Source organism: Populus trichocarpa, chromosome 11 (assembly GCF_000002775.5).
Source record: "Populus trichocarpa isolate Nisqually-1 chromosome 11, P.trichocarpa_v4.1, whole genome shotgun sequence".
Lineage (NCBI taxonomy): Eukaryota > Viridiplantae > Streptophyta > Magnoliopsida > Malpighiales > Salicaceae > Populus > Populus trichocarpa.
In genome coordinates, this window is record NC_037295.2 from 8664760 (window position 1) to 8687087 (window position 22328).

The 22328-nt window shown below is 31.0% G+C and overlaps 1 protein-coding gene across 1 annotated transcript; it reads right to left on the bottom strand.

The window, feature by feature from the left end:
* Positions 1-10355: 10355 nt before the first annotated feature.
* Positions 10356-12671, bottom strand: LOC7497066 (cytochrome b561 domain-containing protein At4g18260). Its single transcript, XM_024581678.2, has 4 exons — positions 12305-12671; positions 11972-12130; positions 11347-11495; positions 10356-11084 (listed from the first exon to the last, which is right to left on the bottom strand). Exons 1-4 carry the CDS (start codon positions 12434-12436, stop codon positions 10736-10738), a joined length of 789 nt encoding a protein of 262 aa, XP_024437446.1. The 5' UTR covers positions 12437-12671; the 3' UTR covers positions 10356-10735.
* Between the last annotated feature and the right edge of the window lie 9657 nt (positions 12672-22328).

The window sequence follows — 22328 nt, forward strand, 5'->3', positions numbered from 1 at the left end:
ATACGAATTATCTAGCATCCGGCTAACCTCTTTTGTTAGCCAAATAATTTCGGCACTTTCTCTTAACTTACCAATAGTTCTCATTTGTAATAATCACTCAACTTATTCATTTGTTTCATTCTTTTAACATCAATTAAACACACAACACAGATATTTAAGAAAAACCGATAATTACAAAATAAGGTGATGAATCACCTACCTAGAATAGGTGCACGTGTTGTCACTCCATGCAATTGTCCAGTCCCCATAGCTTTCCCTGTACCACCAGAGATTCAATTTTTATCAACAATACAACCAACATCATATCTTCAATTAATTCTCATTCAACTAGTATTCTCAAACTAATCACAAGGAATTTTCTTTAAGATCTCATACTCTTACTCATTTTAATGTTTATATTCATTCTTATAATTTTGTTATCAAAACCATCACTCAACAGCAATTCCAAGCAACGATTAAAAATTGTCTAATTCCGATCAATTAAGCTTAACCAACCCAGAACACTATCTAGTGCCTTAATCATAACTAAAGTTGTAAAACTCAGTTTTGGGCGTGATTTATCTCTATGAAAGGCTAAACATAGAGATACAACTTTTATGAAGAAACCAACTCCAAATTATTTTGTTTTAAGGTTCAAAATCAACAAGCACAATAGCCCCTTCTTTATAGCTAAAATTTTGGACAACGAGGATTTTCATTCCTTGGAAATCCTTTTCAACTTCCAACTTATTTTCATGCAAAATCAACATCATCCAAGGTCATTTGGCATCATTAAATCACAAATTCAAACCAATTCTAAAGCAAAACATTCGAACAATTTCCCTACCTCTACAATATAGCAAGATTAGACCAAAATAAGGAAACTCATTCCTTTTGAGATTTCTCCTATTATTATTATTATTAATACAACAAAATGATGAACCATTCATTTTCTTTTGCTTTCTCCTCGTGCGATTAAACATATACGGCAAACCTTAACAATTAATATTCTCATATCATTATCACAACCATAATTTCACCCTACTAATTGGGATCCATGACAACCTTCATTCACTAACCATTTGCTAAAAACACTTATGGCTAGCTTTAAATATGTTTTATTTTTTTCAAATTTCTTTCATTTCAATTTCTTCATGGTTCCACCCCATTTATATCCACATAACCAACAAGTTAGCTTTCTATTCAATCAACATATTCATATAGCAATGTTCCTTACTATTCTTACACAATAATCATTCTTCCCCTCATATAAAGAATACATAATTAATCTATAATAATACTAATAACAAGAACATATTTTACCATTACATCTTCCATAAAACCTACACCCACACAATTCTAATTTCATCAAAACATGTATTTAATCAAGCTTACTACATTTTGCCAAAACTAGCAATAGATTCAAAAGGCAATAAGTCATCAACCTCTGATTATTATTTCAAACCCAACGGTCAGACTACATATCATAGAGTTGTTCATAATATATCTCAAAATCATAATGATCAACGGTTAAATCTCCCTAGATCTGAAGAACACCGAGCTTATCTGAAAATGGGCGAGATACTGTTCAACATGCATGAAACCTTGCTGGAGCAATATTTTCCGATCTCCACCGTCCAGAATGAAGGTAACATCTAGGCGCACCACATAACCAAGAATGAGCATGATCCAACGGTGGAATAGAGAGAAATCGGCCAGCGACCAAAACTGCTCTGTAGAATTATTTCCTTTTGTTTTCCAGAAACGTTCGGATGCTGATTTATGTCAAACGGATTGTGTTCCTTCAAATCCCCGGTCAGTTAGTAGAGAAGTGTGAGAAGAACAATATATCAAAAATTCAGTATGATCCAACGGTGGATTCTAGATATATGGCCACCGGAATATTATTGTTTCTTCCAAATTCTGCACCCCTCTCTCTAGCCGAATTCTCCATTGTCTCTCCCTCTTTTCTTTTTTTTTTCTTTTCCTTGAACTGGTGGCCCTTGGCTGTTTTAAATGTACATTTTCCCCTAATTACAATTATGTCCCTCATTTATGCCTTGATGTATTTTATTTTATTTTTCATGTAAACTATCCGATTTATTTTTGCTTAAATCGCTAGTCTTTACTGAACTCTGATTAGGATGTGATCTTTAACCAAGGTAGGAAAACATATTAATAGACTTCATGCAAAATTGCATCCCGATCCGACGATTGGATTGAGAGCTTTGCTTTCTAATGTAAAATTGGTCATTTCATGACTTTTCATAAACAATCTAGATTTTTCTTGTTCAATCTTCACATAAATTCATATCAATTGTCCTTCTAACCCTTTAAGGTCATTTTATTATTTTGGAATATATTCATTTTAGAATTTCCACCTTTATTTATTTATCGGGCTTATTACCGTTTCAAAATAACATCACTAATTTTAATCGATGTTTGCACCTTCAGTCCTACCCTTTTCATTGCATTATTCTTTATTATAATGTATTCTTTATTACCTCACTTATTTCCTAGAAATATTGTCATTTTTCTCATTATTTTATCCATCAAAACACGTTACCAGTTTCTCTGTCCTTATGAATTCTAAATCAAAATTCATTTTATGGAGGTCATCTTTTCCATTATATATCATTATTTATCTATTATTTCTAATCTTGGTTTCCATCACTCATTGAAATATTACCACTTTCAGTCTTACGTTTACATAAGGGTTTACGCATCTGTATATTTAAATTATAAATTTCCAGGGTTTCACATGGGGAAGATGAAGAAGGCTTTTGCTAGAGATGCCCAGGTTGATAGTGAGAGGGACCATGGATGGCGCAAGGGCTGATGGATAGTCTAATGCTAGGCTTGTGTGATTGACAATGAATGGGTGGTTTTTGGTTTGTGTTTTGACGAGTTAAATAGAAGAGGTTGGACGGGGTGAGGGGGGAATCTTCTCATGGTGATGAGGTTGGCATGAAAGAGGTGGTTGTGGCAATGATAGTTTTTGATGGGTCTCAGTGACTGGTTTGAAGGCTCAAGATAAGGTGGGGCTATCGATTAGAGGAGGAGAATCTATTACGATGCTCATGGTGTTTGCTAGTGTTAGGTGCTGCTGGAGTAGTTTTTAGTCGTCGGTTGTTGTTGCTCATGGCATTGTTATCGGTCATTTTGTTCAACATGTGAAATAATTAATGTTAGGAATAAGGCCTAAAGTTCAACAAGGTGTTATAACATAATCCAGGCAAACATAATAAAAGATAAATAGTAACCTAAAAATGATGCTTGGATGAAATTTATGGACTAAGGTCAAACGCGGTTTGAGTTTAAGTTTTTCAAAATAATAAGCTAGGCTTAGGCTAGATCACAGACTGAGGGCAAGTTATCTATTTCCAAATAATAACTATTCAAAGTTTTTTTTCAAAATGCTATAAAGGGAACTAACAATACCAAACATACGTAGAAGGGCCACTTTAGCAAACATAGGCAGGTTAGTAAATTAAGTGACAAGTGAAGAAAGAAGCTATCATTTTCAATTGACAATGAAGGGATTGAATTTTGAATGGGAGACCTATATTTTAAATAGGTTAGTATACTGATGTATAATAGCCTATGATTTTCACATAGAAATTTGCTTTTTAAAGCTCCTTAAAATTCCGATAAATTATGGACTCACAAGACTTTTGCATTGGGAATGTATAAGTTTTTTTTTAAAGCAAAAACTTTGAAAAATAAAGTTGGTCACATTTGATTTTATTCGATTTTGATTTTTTGCAAATAAGGTTGGTTGTATTTGATTTGAGTCTATTTTAAACCTTTGGAAAATAGGGTTGATCACCTTTGATTTGATCCGATTTTAATTTTTTGCAAATAAGGCTAGTTGCCTTCGATTTGACTTGATTTTAAGTTTTTACAAGATAAGGTTGATCACCTTTCATTTGACCTAATTTTAAACTTCTGCAAAAAACATTTGATGCGAACCTGTGAAGTAACAACCATTGAATCCACAATCAATACAGAAAACAACCTAAAAAAGCTAAAATCAGATTGATAGAAAACTCGACCTAATGATTATTTGAATTAAAGGACCAAAATTATTGAATGAAAAACCTCAACTCATTTATTATAAATAATCAACAATTGGAAGTACAAGGAGAAACACTATAAAGACAATTAGTCTTTGATAAGTTCTAAAGAGTTTAATGAATAACCACAAGTATGAACAACCTCATATACACACAATATTATTTATGAATAAACCAGGTCTGTAAAAAAACTAAATATGATCTAAGTAACCCTATTTATACTAGGTAAAACATCCTAAATAAGACTAAAAAAAAGAGTATTAATCAAAATAGAAAAAAAAAACTTAAACTAGGAAAATCATAAGGCTTCATCATAAGGCCTTATTAAACACTGATTATCATAAATTTTAGATCTATAGAAAATAAGGCCTTTAAAATTTTCTAGCAAAATTTTTGTCTAATCTAACGGTCAGATTGAAAGTTATGCTTGTTAGTGTAAAATTGAGCATAAGAAAAATTAAACCAAAAATCACCTCTAATGTCCTTAAATAATAAGAAAACCTTTCCAAATAGAAAATCCATAACACAAAAGGAAATACAAGTTTTTACCACCTCTCTCTATACTACCAAGGCTTTGACTCCTTAGGAAATAAGAAAATTGTGATAATTAATTCTTTAAACTCCCACCTAAAAATCAATGGGAAGTTAGGATTCCATGCAAAATAAAGAAAACACTTGCTAACTAATTCTTTAAGGTATCACCTATGTGTCCATCGTACACAAGAAATCCCTGCCTTGTAAAATTCACAAATCATATGGAAACAATTATTTTTCTAACTTTCCTTGTTTGTTAGTAGATTTTAAGTCTAACTTTAAACCTATTGTTCTCTCTCATCTGAATGATTTAATAAAAATACCATATATGGATGGAAATTTTAAGATGTTCAGTGTCCATCCCAATTAGAATCAAAGAAAAAAATCCACTTATAACTTCATATATGGCCTAAAAAGTACATGAAGGTCTAGTCTAGTATATTTGTAACTTTTTAATCCAGACATCTTGACTTAGCTCATTAAATTCATTTTTTATCTTCTTAGAGTGTGTTTGGTATTGCGGTAGCTGTTGTGGTTGTGGTTTGAAAAAAGTTGTTTTATAAAAAGTACTTTTAGTTGAGGTTAGTTTGGAAAAATATATGTTTGGTTAAAACTGTGGTTGAAATTGAGGTTGAACAAAAAGTAGTTTAATGTGTTTGGTTAAAAAATGCTTTTCAAATTGAGGTTATAAAAAAATTAAAAAAGATATATATTAATATTGATAGTTTTTAATTTAAATATTGTAAATTTAAGTGCAATTATTACATTATTAAATAAATAATACTTTATATCAAATATTTTTTATTATTTCATTAACTTATCTATAATTTCATCACGTATGAAATTCATCCAATAAGAATTTCAATTTTCATGGTTTTTTAACCGTGCAATAAAATCAAGTAACATATCATTAGAAATGAAATTGGAATTGCGATCAAATTCTGCAAATACTATGTTATATAGTGTTATTGAATAATATTAAACAATATTTTTTCAAGTCAAACATAATTAAAAAAAAAATTTCAATGGGTCATACGGGTCCAATGCACATTGGAGACATTGTTAACGTTAACAGTGCCAAGTGAATTAATTCACTGGGCACTGTTCACTTCAATATTCTTTCTTCCATGTTTCAGATCTTTCTTTCACCACTGAAAGTTGGGAATATTAGAAGAAGCATCACTGAAGATCTCCTCAGCAGTCCGGAGCAACAAATCACGGGTTGACTGGTAAACATCATTTTTTTCACTGTCACTCTCACTCTCACTCTCATCCGTGCTCAATTCTCCCTTAATTTTCTCGTCAGAACTATCCACCTCCATGCATGACAATCTCTTCGAATCAAAACGAGTTTTCCTGCGTTGACGAGCCTGAGCCCTTTTCTCCATATCCATCTGTTTTTGTAAGTTGATATCTCTGCCAAATTCATCTAACTTCACTGGCAGATTTGCTTGATCTTTAAAGGCAACTAATGCAGCTGCTGCAGCACTTTTCTTGAAGTGAACAGGCGGAGTGAATTAATTCCCTCTGCACTGTTCACTTGAACAGTGCAGAGTGAATTAATTCCCTCTGCACAAACGCTAAGGAAAAAGCAGATAAATGTTGCTTTCGGCGAACCGGCGTTTGGAACGTTAATTCTGGTGGGTTCTACGCACAGTAAATAACGTTTCTCATTTTACCAAACGATTTGTTTCCGTGGTTTGCTTCAAACGCAGAAGCAATCACGGAAACAAACACGCTCTTAGTTTTCGACCTTGTAATAAACCCAATAAGTACTTTTAATGGATCATTTGGTGATGCTTGTTTATTCTCATCATTTACCATCTCTTTAAAAGGATTCATCCTCAAATCAATAATAGAAACATAATATATGGGCAATACATCTGTAACACCCTCAAATCATAATGTCATGAAATCTCCAAACATTTCTTTACCAATGTCAAGTATTGGGTAATATGTCTAAATTTATGGGATTTTTTTTTAAAATTTCGGCAGAGTTTCCTCTATTTTCGTTGGTACCAAGTTATCAACAATACTTCTATTATATGTCATTACGACTTTCATCTTGATCCAATCATCCTGGATCACATTCCATTCATCAAACAATAACTCAATACTTATACTTATCAATATATTCAAGTCTCATACTATCAATTAGTAAATCAACATAAATGTACTACCAAAACAACTCAAAAGATAAACAAATTCATCACAAACGTAATAAATGCTAACTAACTATATATATGCCTTTAAACTACATAAATACAACATTAAGATTAAGAGTCATATTATATTTATAATAAATCTTATCTTATCATTTTGAAAATAATTTGTTCATACTAACAACTATACATATATATAATACATCCACTACCTATTACACCTTCTGCTTGATTTTTCTAACACAAAAGGATTTACACTGAAAGTAAAGACATGAATATTACATTCCAAAATGGTAATTCATAAACAGGAGAATTCCTACATCTAACGATCTGCAACACCTTGCGGTGTATCTGTTTCAACAATAACCATATTAATTAACTTACTCACTATATTAGTCTAATATTAATTAATTACTCTTAACCTTTGAAATTTAATACTTCTACTTCAATCTAACTTAATCCTATAATTTACATAATCTTTTCAAAACTTAAAAATCCAGCTAACTCATCTTCATTACCAAATAAATCTAACACATCCATATAATTACTCAGAAATTTGGTTTTCCTTCCTCAGTTACCAATAGATCCAGTAATTCCATTCAAATTACCTATCATCCGGCTAACCTTTTTTGTTAGCCAATCAATCTGGTAATTCCATATGAATTACTCCTTATCCGGTTAATCTCTTTGCTAACCAATAAACCCGGTAATTCTCTTGATTACCCAAAAATCCGGCTAACCCATTTCGGTTAGCAAAATCAATCCGGTAATTCCATATGAATTACCCAGTATCCGGCTAATCTCTTTTGTTAGCCAATCAATCCGGTAATTACATTCGAATTACCCAGCATCTGGCTAATCTCTTTATTAGCCAAACAATCCGGTAATTCCATACGAATTACCCCATATCCGGTTAACCTCTTTGTTAACCAATAAAACCGGTAATTTCACATAATTTACCGATAATTCACATAATCATAACTCAAATTATTCATTTGCTCAATTCGTTTAATATCAATTAAATAAGCAACATAGATAATTAGGGAAACTAAAAATTACAAAATAAGGTGACGAATCACCTACCTTGTGCTCGAGATGACTCAGCTCCTCCTGTATGAGACACAACTCCTGAATCAATCAAGTGTCATTATATCATTAGTCCATCAATATTTTTCTTACGTGTCGAAACACAAAGCACGTAATATTTTTATTTGTAATTTGTTCTAATAAAAATTCATTCTCAAATATAACATCATTATTTTACATATAACCTCATATTTAACTCAAGTTACTTCTTTGCTTACTCTATGTTCATAATTTCTCCATCAAATAATTCTTCTATTCTTTATACCCTCATATCATATTATTTATTTTATCTAAATACTATATTCAAACACAATCTAGACATCTTGTCTTCATATTTTCTTTTAACTAGTTTATTTCTCTTTTAATTTGAATTTACTTATAATTATAATAATTATTATTATTTTCTCAACTTAAATGCTATCTCTTCATTTAGTCTTTCTTACATTTTCATTTATCATGATTAAACATGGTTTTTTCTAAACATTAACATCAAAACTCATTCTCCCATTTTTTCCTTCATATGGCCGAATGTGATGTTTCTTTTTCCTCCCCCAAATTTTTCTTCATTTACTTGTTATTTCAACTTGTTTACATTCTATTCCACTTCAATTTCATCATTTTTCCTTCCCCTCCTAATTCCCCCAAATTCACATAAGAACCCTAAGTTCAAAAATCTAGGATTTAAGGGAAACTAAGGTAAAATTCCATGAAATTACTCCTAACTTAATCAAATAAGCTTAGGAAAACATCTAAATCAAACATTAAATCCAAACTTCTCATGCTTACCTATTGCTTTTCTTCCAATTTCTCTTCTCTTCCAAGGTTAGTTGAATTCCCCTTCTCAAATCCTCCTTCCTTCACTTGATTTAGTGTTTTATAGGTTGAACTTGCAAGTTTATAAAGTTATTCTCTCAATTTCCTTATTGTTTTTCCTTACTTTTCTCTCTTTCTCTCACGTTATGCTCTGTTTTTCTTTTCATCTTTTTGTTTCTGCCCATTCGGCAGTTAATAAAAGAGAAGGAGAGCTTATATGTTTTCTTTTCAATGGCAAATAACTATTCTACCCTTAATGAGTATTTTTGCCTCTATTTGACGGTCCTTATTTTTTTTGCTAGCATTGCCGAGCTTCATTTATCTTAAAATTTTAACCAGATTTTATTCAGTATATTTTAAGATTCCTCATAAAATTTTAGCTCAATCCGATGGTCGGATTGAAAGTTACGTCCAATAACGTAAAACTAGTCGAATTGTGATTTTTCGTCAAATTTCCGAATTTCTCTAAAAATTCTGAAATTTTAACCCAAGATAAGGCATCATATTAGAAGGCTCCATGCAAAGTTTTAGAATTTTATGATAACCCAATCAAGAGTTATGAATTTTTTTGTTTTACCTAAAACTAGTCAATTTATGATTTTTCGCCCGGAGGTTTTACAACATCCTATAACTGCAACAAAGAATCATCAACACTATTTTTCATAGGCTTGTTAATATAAAAATTTATTTACAACCTCTTTTTTCTTTTCTTCACAAGTGGCCCCTTTTTTATTTCTCTCATCTCAGCCAACTTACCATTTTCTTTCATCTCGACCATTCTTTTATTGGAAGTTAATCCCACTAACATATTTTGAATAATCACATTCCTTACTAGAATTTCTTCTCTCTCATATAAGCAAACATGCATACGAACTCATTGGTCATGGATTAAAATTCCATATTGAGGTCTAAGGTGCTCTCTCTCATATCTATATGAAGGAAATAAAAGCCAATACTTCTCATTCTTATCACTAATATGGCATCTCAAATGAAACATATTTTTTTTTATTTATACAAATCATTCCCTTTTACTTGTAAACTCGATGAACACATAACCATAAATGACTCACATGTATGTCCATGACAAAGCCTGGCTCGAGTCATGTTTGGACTTAGGTTTAGATTTATAATTCTTTAGCTCATAAAGAATTATTTTTTATCAACCTATTATTTTGTCTTGCTAGCCCATGAATAATAAAATCTAATCAATTTTTTTTTCAAAATACTTTTTCAAAATCTAAATGGTTTTTTCAACTAAAATATATCATATTTAAAGCCAAAACCGTGATGATTAATTTGGGTTTTATACCAAGTAATCAAAGCTAGTAATGTTAGGAATTAATTATGGTAATATTTATAGGTTTTGGTATGCTCTTGTAATGATAAACTAAACAATCTATGTTTAATAGTAGTGATTTTGGATAATAATTTCACCCAAATGTGATTAATTTGTAATACGAGATAGATTGTGGGGTAAGATTTTGATTATAAGATTATAGACTCGTATAATTTGAATAAACTTACTCTTTAATGTATAATTTCAATTGAAAGTTTTTGTGTTTATAACTTGTATAGATATCATTATCTTGTGATTAATTTTATTAATTTAATTAGATAAAATTCTTGATTTTGTATTGGTGTCCAACTGAGTTAATGCTAAAATAAACTGAAAAGCCAAATATCTTAAAATTTGTAAAATCAAAGATGAAAAATCCAAATCGTAAAATACTAAAAGATTGACACTCTCGAGTTTTCTCTTGTTATTTACACCACTCTTTCAAATCTGACACAAATGCAATCATTACAAACATTACAATTGCAGTATCTTATACAAAGAAATAGCTGCACAGTTGCTTAAATGTTCCCTTTCAAGTGCCAAATACTACCGCAGGAGATATTGATGTCTGAGATAGCTAACTGTGCTATTACACTCTGCTTTTTGTTGCATGAACTCCACTATTAAATGGAGTGCAGGCATCAAAAAGGTAAAAAAAAACAGATTAATTGGCAAATCATACAAGTTATATGGTAATTTATACAGAAAGGTGAAAGCAAAGCAATTATTCCCATGAACCCACTGTGTAATTAGTCAAATAAGTTCTTAAGTGAATTGCGTTTGCCACATGGTTCAGGCACCAACACCTTTTGATTGTGATCATTTTGTTGATTGCATACTGTGGGAGTGATTGGCACTTCAATGTTACCCAAAATCACTCCTTGCTTTTGCATGTACTCCCATTTGTCTTGAAACAGATAAAAGAATGCCATGAAAGAGACCTGGGCTGTGAAAAGTATAGCTAAGAGCCTTGTGCTTCTAGACATTTTCTTATGATAAGCACTTATGCCTGTATAAATGTTGATGATTCCAACTAGAGAGATCACAGTTCCTAGTATCCAATGCACAATGTACCATGTTCTTCTTCTTTTATTCCCTCTGCAGGAAGGGATTAAGAATCGTTAATAGTTATAAAAAGCTCAGCAGTCGACCATTCCATATATATACACATAATTTTGGATTATGATTCTCGTGTTTCCTTGAAAATGATTAATCACTTTCTTGAAAGATTAATCACCCTGATCAGTGAAAATAATAAATTATTTTCAAAATAATTGGATAAATCTTTTGATTTTCACCGTGCAAGTGGATTATATATTCATATAGGTTTTAATTTGTTAAGAGAAACCAGATGAATTACCTCCGAGGCCTCAAAAATCCCACAACAGCTTGCACCCATATAGCTCCATAAAGTCCAAGACCTATTCTCTGGTGATTGTTGTAAAACGAGTTCTCAAAGGATTTTATGGACATGATAGCTCCAGCTGTGGCAAGAAGAACTGATAGAATCTGCATGTCAAATCGAAGCATGCATGTGTTTGACTTAGTTAATACAGAAATTTAATTCAGGAGCAAGAGTTATTCATGATCTTTATCTTTTTCTGAAAAGAAAATCTAAAGAAAGAAAAAGTAATCATTATAAGATCTCATATTGTATTTTTATTCATCATAAATAAAGTAAAAGTTATATATAGATAAACTTCAAACTCTCCATTTATGAAAGCGTTGAGGTCTCTTCTGCTGGATAAACACACAGAAAGAGAAAAATAGCAGACATCATTATTAAAGTTAAAGTGCCTATATAGCGAGCTATCATGGCGATTTTAACAACAACAACAAAATAAGGCTCCATTATCACAACCATTGACTGTAAGAGACTCTTTTCTCTTTCTTAATCCACCCACTTCCTTATCTTTTCTTCCCACTTTCATTTCTAATGAAAACCTAAACCATGCACGATTTGCAAAAGAGATGAAAGAGTTTACCTGCAAAACAAAATGAAGATAGACTAGAGCTTTCCTTCTTCCACCTTCCTCTCTATGGGACATTCTGACAGTGATCACCCCGAGAGGCATTAAGAACCCCATGGAAGCCCATAAGAGAACCCCGTGAAGATTGATATCCGAGACCAACTTAGGGCTCAACTGTTGAATATGTGAGGAAGATGTAGTCCATATCAATAACTAATAGTTAAATATAGAACGCCCACACATAGTTAGCCGATCAGTATAAGAAGAAGATGATTGATGAAAACATTTGACATGTAAATCCGTTGGCTTAAGATAAAATCTGAAGAAAGAATACACGCACATATATACCTTGTGATTGAAGTTGTGCTGTGCGCCCTTGTGACCCTTGACATCTTCATGGGATAAGCAAGCAGCAAAGGGTAAAAGTACAGCATAGTATGATATGACAGACAAAGATGCAAACGAGTGAGAATTTCGCATTCTTTAGCCAACAAGCAAATAAATGATCATCGATATACAGCAGGAGCACAAAGAAAGAGAATAAAAGCACCAACAAAAGCTTACTTATGCTAGTGATGGGGTTATAAAAATGACCACTATATCTAACAGCTCGTAGATTTATAAGCACGGGCGGTTGCAGTCTTGCAGAGAACGATTGGAAAAGAGAACAAAGAAAGCGCACCCTAATGTTTTCAAAAAAAAAAGTTTTCAACAATGGGGGGTAGACATGGACAGGCTTTTTGGTTGATTACATATATATAAAGGAACGTGGGTTCGGCACTACACAAGGTGGTCAATTCATGGATGCATGAGAAGTCAGGGCAATTTGGTGAATTAATGCAAGAATTTGCCATTGTTATATATATATATACACACACACACACACACGTAGAGAAGAATGAGATGATTTTTAATATACATAATTTCTTATTAATATATAGATGATTATAGTGTTTGCTTTATATCTCAAAATAAACAAGATAAGATGAAACAACGTAAAAATAATAAGAAATAGATATGAAATTATATCCGGTAAATAAACAAAATAGAATAAGTGTTTTTATATCATGATAGGTTAATAATGGTATGTATAATGGTATGTATAAAATATCAAAAAACAATATTTTTATGTTTATGTTATTTAGTCTTTTTGCAGCACATTTGAACATTTCTACAATCAATGTTTTCTCATTTTATTATTTTGCATGCTAATAAATTATTTATTTAGTAATTACTTTATATTTAAATTTCAAGAATTATTCATTCAATATATTATTCATTTATTATTTTTTTATTTTAATGTAACTCTTAAAAAATATTTTTATCTAATAAATTATAACTTACTTTGGTTAATTCATTTTTTATTGATATAAATTAGGAAAAAAAACATAATTTATTTTAGCTAGTTAACTAGATCATTGGTCTACGTTGAGTTACAGGTCAGATTAGTTTTCTAATGTAAAAACAAAATATTCAGGCATTGTTAACATGTTTTCTAATAAAAAAATTATTCATGAACTCAAAATATAATACATATTATACAAATTTATTTTTAAATATTAATATGGTGACATATTAGGTGACATTTGATTTCAGATATTAAAACGATGACATATTGGATCAACTTAGGTTAATTTGTCAATCTTGCAATCCAGGTCATAAGACCATGATATCCTCTAGCAAGCAAATCAAAAAAATAAAATTATGAAAATAATTTTCAACCAACCTAATGTTGAAGAATAAAATAAAAAAAATCAATTAAAAAAACAACTCAAGTCAACTTAAGTTAACCTATTAAACTCGCGACATGGATCATAAGATCGGGATAACTTCATAAAAATTATATAGAAAAAAATACAAAATTCCATTTCCAACATATTTAATATTGAAGGTTGGAATTAAGAAAAAACCTAAATCCATAAGACCATGATTACTCAACATAAAGAAAAATTAAAAAAGATACGAAGCCCAATTGCCAATAACCTAATATTCAAAGATAAAATTGAAAAAAAAACTAAAGAAGAAAAAGAAGATTGAGTTGTTAAAAGGTGAAAATCATTCAATTAAAAAATGATAAAAAAAATAAATAAATTGAATCAACCCGGATCAATCTACCAAACTTGTAACTCGGTCATGAGATTGAAATAACCCTATAAAAAGCAAATTAAAAAATTTACGAAGTCCAATTAAAAAAGGATAAAAAAATAAACAGAGTCAACTTACCAAACCCGCAATCCAGGTCATGAGATCAAGATAACTAGATAAAAAACAAATTGAAAAAAATATAAAGTTCAATTTTCAACCAACCTAATGTTAAAGGATGAAATAAAAAAAATCAATTAGAAAAAGTAACAAAAAAATAATCTAAGTCAACTCGGGTTAACTTGTTAAACACGCGATCAAGATCATGAGATCGATATAAACTCATAGAAAACAAATAAAAAACAATTATAAAGCTCCACTTCCAATAAATCTATTGTTAGTTGAAATAAATAAATAAATAAAGTAAATTCATGAGACTAGTATATAACTCAATAGAAAAAAAAATAAAAAAATTATGAAGTATAATTTCTAAAATAATTTAATATTAAATGATGAAATTAAAAAAAATTAAAACAAAATGCAATTGAAAAAAAACTACAAAAAGACACACACATGACACTATTCTAGTTAATTTTTACAAAAGAATACTTTATTCATACTCTTTAATATTTTGTGGGTAAGACTATAATAATTTAGTAATACTCTTTAATATTTTGTGGGTAAGACTATAATAATTTAGTAATACTCTTTAATATTTTGTTAATTTTTTTTTAAAAAAAATTTATAAATGATTTAAAAATATAATAATACAAATAGATACATAAGTAAAACTAGAAGGTTATATGTAAAAAAAATGAAGGAGCTTAAAATACAAATAAAAACCCGATTCTGGGCTTCAAGTTAGTGGTTATTGCAAAGACTTTCTCAAGAATATTGCTGCCTTTTTCTTTCTTGGTTCTCATGGTGGCATATAGAGGGATTTCATTTTCAATGGTGACCTTATGTAAGACCATCATGATCATGCCCTACGAAGAATATATAGGCCGCCTTCATCATTGTGATTCGGTATATCAATAATGATTGCCTTTTGACCCCTTTTTTTTATAAGTATTTAAATTATGCCAATGATTATTTTTAAGAATATTTTTTATTTAATAATATATATAAAAAAATATTATTTTTAATATTTTAGAACAATTCAAAAAATAAAAATAATAATTAATTTCAAGTAAAATAAAAAAATCATGAAAAACAATTGCCACAAAAAAAAAAAGAATAAAATAAAACTCGAATTGATAATTTGAATTTTTTTTATTTTAAACTTTTTATAATTTTAAATTGTTTTGATATCTAATATTAAAGATAAATTTAAAAACAAAAAAATTGTATTAAATAAAAACAAAAAAATAATTATTATTATAATTTTAAATACTATTTTAATCAAATGTTTTCAAAAAAAGATTATTTTATTCTGAACAGGAATCTACCAGCCAAACGTTGCACAAGTAAACCAAAATCTATGATTAATTAATTAATCCTTTTCCCCCCTGAAAAACGAGTATAGAACGGGGAAATGTTATTCCCACACAAATTTTTGTTATTCGCAAAACAAATTCTAAGTCCAAGTTACTCTTTACAAAATCAAATATTATTTTACTATTAATAATTTTAAAACTAGTTGTGTTCATGGATAACATTTTATTCCTATCTTAAAACAAATGAAATGAAACAGAATAATATGTAAAAGAGAGGATAAAACATGAAATTGATATAAAATTATGTTTAATAGTAATGCATAACATAAAATAAGTGTTTTTATATTATGTTTTCTTGATAATATATAAGAAAATATAGAATACTAAAAAATTATGCTTACTCGACTAACTAAAATTGCCAAATAAAAAGATAAACAGTGATCGAATGATATGTTGTCTAGGTTAAACCCTAAAAATTAGGGTTTTTGTAAGTTGGGATTTGAATTTTTTTTTAATTTAGTCTCTGTTCTTCCAATTGCTTTTAATTGCACCCGTAATCACATCCTAACTTTTAATTTTATGCAATTTCATGCATGTCAAACTCAATAGTCAGCCCTAAAGTTCACCCCTTTTTTTATTAGGTCCTTAATTTCTAATTTATGCAAATTGATCCTCAATTAACCATCATACTTTCAATTATCTTCAATTTGGCTCTTGATGTTGTACTACCACTCAACAAGAGAACCAATTTCCCTATCTAGTAGGATGATCACTAGTCATACACCTAAAGTAATTCTCAAGACATTATTTACCACCCCGGTCTACCCATCAGACTGTGGATTGTAAGTTGTAGAATAGTGTAGATTAATCTCTTGTTACTTGAAAAGATCATTCTAAAACTGGTTCCAAAAAACTGGATCTCTATCACTTACAATTGTGGCCGGAAAACCATGTAACTTGAATACATTACCCAGGAAACCTTTAGCTACTGATGATATTGTGTAGAGGTGAGTTAGAGCCATGAAATGAGAATACTTACTAAACTTGTTAACCACCACAAGAATCATTTTTTCCCCGCAGACCTAGGCAACCCTTCAATAAAAATCCATGCTAATGTTAGTAAATGGAGATCATGGAATAGGCAAAATTTGTAGCATTCTAGGTGGTAACACATTCTCAGTCTTGTGTATTTAGCAAGTGGAACATTTTATAACAAATTGCCTCATATATATTTTTTCGTTTCTTCTAGTAGAACAACTCACCAACCTTCTTTGCAGTCACTATAGAACTAGAATGTCCACCTATAAAAGAATTATGATACATGGATATTAGATCATTTAATAGGCCAGGGTTATTACCCACCACAATCTTCCATTTTTCTTGTAAAGGATGCAATCCTTTCATTGATATAGAGGGTGTGAAATAAGGTTAGCCACTAGATCTTGAATTATATTCTTTACAGTGAGATCATTTTCCCAAGTTTTCTTGAGTTTTTCCATGAGGTCAGTAAATATTGAGGTCATTACTAGAGTATTTAGTTCATTGCTAGATATCCTAGATAGACATCAGCTACTATGTTTTCCTTTCCTTTTCTATACTCAATGTCATAGTCAAATCCCAACAACTTAGTCAACCACAAGTGTTGATATAGGAAAGTTGTCTTTTGATCTAATAGATGTTTGAAGCTGTTATGATCTGTGTGAATTTTAAAGTGCCTCCCCTATAGGTAATGCCTTAATTTAGTGATTGCTAGTAAGATGATCATCATCTCCCTTTTATAAGTAAAAAGTGTTTGTTGCCTGGGATCAAAAGGTTTGCTAATATAGGTTATATGGTGTTTTTATTGCATTAACACAATTCTCATTCCAACCCTTAATGCATTTATTTCCACCACAAAAAGCTTGTTAGGATGAGGTAGGGCAAAAACTTGAGGGTGTGTCATAACTTCTTTTAGATTAGTGAAAGTTTATATAGCCTTGTCATCCCATACAAAAACATCATTCCTTAATAGTTGAGTCAATGTTATGCAAATAGATCTAAACCCTTTCACAAATCTTCTATAATAACTTGTGAGATTAAGAAATCCCTTTAATTATTTAATGGTCTTAAGTACTGGGAAATCTAGAATTGATTGGATCTTGTGAGGATTTGTTGACTCTTCTTTTCCAGAAATCACGTGGCCTAAGTACTCAATTTGAGTGCTACAGAAAACACATCTACTTCTTCTTGCAAACAAACGATATGTCTAGAGTAATTCAAAGATAGTTTAGAGGTGCTTTAAGTGATCTTCTAATGATTGACAGTAGATTAGGATATTATCAAATAACACAAGGATAAATTTCCTTAGATACATTCTGAATATGTCATTCATTAGACTTTGGAACGTGGCAGGTGTATTGGTCAAGACAAAGGGCATCACCACAAATTTATAGTGCCTGATGTGTGTCTTAAAAGCATTTTAATGTATGTCATTAGGAGCCATACAAATCTGATGATACCCTAACCTTCGATCCACTTTGGAAAAAATAGTAGCCCCAAGTAGCTCCTCCAACATTTCTTTAACTATACAAATACGTAACTTTTCTTTAGTAGTTAATTTGTTTAAGGCCTTGTAATCAACACAAAACCTCCATAAACCATCATTCTTCTTAACTAATATTACTAGGAAAGTAAATGGGTTGTTGTTTCATTGTACTTCTTACCTTAACATTTCCTCAACCATCTACTCAATTTCATCCTTTTGTAATCCTGAATACCTATAAGGTCTCAGGTTAACAGGTTGCACATTAGCCTTGATAGGAATGGCATGGTCATGCTCTCTAGGAGGAGGTAAGCCTTGAGGTTCTTGAAATATCTTTTAAAAGATTGCTAGCAAGGCAACTAAGTTAGTGAGTTATGTCTCATGTATAGGTGGGGTAGTTGTAAGTGAACATAGATTCTTGTCTTCAGCTCCCAATAACCCGGGGCTATATATACTAACCCTAGCTACCTAAGTATTGCTATCAAGTAAGCCTTTGAGCTGCTCCATCTAATAGTCTGGAAAGGGATGGGGTTATCACCTTTCAACAACACTTTTTGCCCTTGCAAAAAAAAAAAAAAACATTTGAAGCTCCTTATAATTGGAAATAATAATGCCAAACATTATTAGCCATTAAACTCTAAAAACCATATCACAACTATTTAAATCTACCACAAACACATTTGCCTTAAAATCTACTGCTTGCATCCTCCATTTAAAATCCTTACATATGGTAGTACAACTACAAATCATGATGCCTCCATTAAACGTGTCTACTATAAAGGGTTTGATAAACTTGAAATCACATTGTAAAAGATTAGCCATGTGTGTGTCAAGAAAACTATGTGTACTCCCTGAATTCACCATAAAAAATAAGGGTTGTTTATCGACCTTCCTATTAACCTTTAAAGCTTGGAATCCAATATTATCTTCCAAGGCAATAAGAGATAAATAGAGGGTTGTGACTTCAGCATTGAACTCATCTCCCTTGTTGTCCTCATTTAAGGCGTCATCTTCATCATCTATTATGTGCATGGAGTATATCCTTTTAGTCTTACATCTATGTCCTGGAACAAATTTCTCGTTGCACCAGAAGCATAAGCCCTTGGCCTTACACTCACCTAGTTCTTTATTTATTATGGCTTTGGTGGGTTTGGTGTTAGTTTTAATGAGGAAGCTTTATGGAGGAGGAATTACAATTATATTTAGGGGTGTGTTTTGATTGTTTGTAAAGGAAGATAGATTTCTATGGAAGGTTTGAGGGGAGTTAATCTTTGGTTGGTTATGTGGGTTGGTGGGTATGATAGCGTGCTTAGTACCCCCTGAAAGGAATGTATGTGGTAAAGGTTATTAACCTATAAACAAGCTAAGTTATAGGCTTCATACAATGCTTTTGGTTCAAATATTTTCACCAGGTATTTGATCTCTACTTTTAACCCTCCTAAGAAAAAAACTAAGGCCTGGTTCTCAATGATCTCTACTCTATTCTATAGTATATCAAAATCCTAGATGTAAGCTTTCAAATCACCCTCCTATTTCAGGTTTTTAAGCTCTTCTAGTGGGTTTTTCTGCCCATCAAACCCGCAACATAATGCCTCCACATACTCCCTTAAAGTAACACCCTAGTTTTCCATGCTTCTCATAAAATTCTGGTGCCAGTATAATGCTCTACCATCTAAATAATATATTGCCAGTTCGAGTTTATTAGCCTCTTGGATTTTCTCAATCTCAAAGTACTGGTTGAACTCGTAAAGCCACTTGTGAACATCATCACCATCAAAACTTGGAAAGTCACGCCTTAGTTTACAAACCTTATAGGGTGGACGATGGTCCCTATAATTGCAACAAGCATTAGGGAACAGATTGATGCAACCATATTATTCGATAGTTTTACCCATATTTACCTAGTATTTTGCCTATGTTTTATACATAAAATGCCTTGATATTCTTTGTTTTATGTTTTGAAGGCACTTTTGAATGTAAGATTCAAAAAGAAGTAAAGTGAAGATAATTGACAGATTTGACCTCCGATTGATATTTTATGTAGAGCTTGAGCTCTAGAGGTAAAAACAAAGTGATTCTAATGGCATTAAAAAGCTAACATCCATACCTTTTTATACATATATGGAAAGAAAACTAAAAGAGAAAGATCATGAAAATCACAGCCTTCAAAGACAAATCTTGCATTCTGTCAGTGTTGATCTTTGATCATTCCAACTTGAATATCTTGAGTTAGAGAAGTCCATTTGATACAAACTCAATTTTTTTTGGATTCCTAACTAGAAGACCTATCATCCTACCAAATTTCAATAGAAAAAGAGCTCATATAAGAGAGATATGATTTTCTAAGATATCATATAAATTTTGTCATCAGACAGGTTTTGTGAAGAAACAAGTCCAATTTACTTCCTAAAGTATCCAAATTGACATCCAAGTTTTTATTTGGGAAATTTAACTCCTTTAAATCCAAATTCAAAGCTTGAAGATTTTATACAAGACTATTTCTTATTTTTTAGGAAAATAGTTATTGCACTACTTAAATATAAATTGTCTACTTAGAAAAAGACTATTTTGTAGGAAAGAGGGATTAGGGTTTCCTATCAAATAAAAAAAAAAAAAAAAAGGAAGAAAAGGGGTGGCCAGAAAGAGAAGTAAAACTCACCATTTCCTCTTATACCCGAAATCATGTATTCATCTTTTTTTTTTATTAGTCTCTCAATATTAGCTTGATTGTTTTGTTATAATATAGCCTAGATAACCTCAAAACTCTCCCCAATTGCATATCATCTAGCATAAAAATCTGAACTAAACCTTCCTCATGGGATTGACCCCTTGCTTGCTCTCTACTATCTTGTTTATTTAAGTTAGGGTAATTAATTTGTGTGACAACGACAACGCAACACAGATCATGGTTCTGAGCACCTTGAGTGTCCATAGTTGCACTAGATTCCCCCACATGTCGTTGTAGTTTCTGTATAAGAGAATATTGTTGAAATGACAGTCCATTAATAAGGTTTTTTAGTTCATCAATCTTTATTTTGTTTCTAGTTCTAGTGTTCTCTAACTTCTAGCCATACCCTTCCAATAACATCATCACTTGTTCATATTTTTTAGCTTGCTCCTTGTTAGCTAATTCCAAAAAGTATTCTAGCTTCTTAAGATCTCGGGACCTCATGTTTGGTGTCATTCCCTGAGGCCAAATATCTGTTTTGATACCACTTGGAGCGAGTTGGATTTTTACAATACCAATCTAGATTTGATCTAGCAATAGGTTCAAAGGAAAATTAATTAACATGAGGGGGAAGAAAAAGCAGTTGCTCTCAAGGTCCAACAATGGGTAGTGTTCAAAGTAGTTAGCAGGAAAGAGAGGGTTGTTAGGTTTCCTCATGTCATCATTTTTATTCATGGGCAATACCAGAAAAAGTTTGTTACATATATAACTAACATTTCTTCTAGAATCAATTCCCAGAATATATAAGAACAAGGGAATTAATTCATTCTAACCAAAACATAAAGTAAAAGACTAAACTAAAGAATTAGTTATTCTAGTCAAACAGTGTGTAGAAGGAACAATGATGAACCCATCAATTAAATGAAACAGTGTGCATTACTTCTTAGCCAAATGGTGAGTTTTGAACAACGGTATAAAGATAATGGTTATTTAAATTAAATCTTCTTCTTCACTACTTCATTTTGCGCTCTTGACAACATATCTCTAGAAAAAATCCAAAATCAAAACAATAGTAGAAGCCTTTCCTTCTCAAAGTCATGTTATATCTCTCTGTAACAATTCCTTATCTCTTTTTATTTACTTGTTCTGTCTTGAAATTGAAAAAAATAAGAGTTAATTTTCTACACTTTTTTCTATCTCTTTGTAATGCTTATTCTCTTTAGATTCCCAAGATTTTCTCTTAGGTTAGTGCTTCTCTCCATATATCTTTTGTATGTACTTATAAATCTGCTATTTTCCTCATCTGGGTTATCTTTTTTTGGCTGTTTTGGTGTTATTCAGTGACTCAGTGAGTGGAGATTTGATTTTAAGATAGGTGGATTCATTTATTAGGTTGTTTCTATTCTTTATGTTTCTATACGAGTGAGGAATCATTATTGTACAAGTTTTGAGGGTTTTAGAGAATTTGTTTGAATTAATTTATTAACTATACTATTGTCCTGATTGTTAAAAAGTAGTCCTTATTTCTAGTAGGTTAAGGTAGAAACAAATTTATATTGTTGAAATTGTATGATTAAGATGAGTATTGGCATATTGTTGGTATCATTGGTTTTGCACATGCTATGATTGAAACTAGAATGATATTTTTTTAATCATTTTCACGAG

Excerpts from the sequence above, each read along its gene's own strand:
- LOC7497066 (XM_024581678.2), bottom strand. The coding sequence starts at position 12,436 with ATGCGAAATTCTCACTCGTTTGCATCTTTGTCTGTCATATCATACTAT. Across the intron at positions 12,131-12,304 it reads AGCACAACTTCAATCACAAG|TTGAGCCCTAAGTTGGTCTC; the intron begins GTATATATGTGC and ends CATATTCAACAG. Across the intron at positions 11,496-11,971 it reads ATCTTCATTTTGTTTTGCAG|ATTCTATCAGTTCTTCTTGC; the intron begins GTAAACTCTTTC and ends TTTGACATGCAG.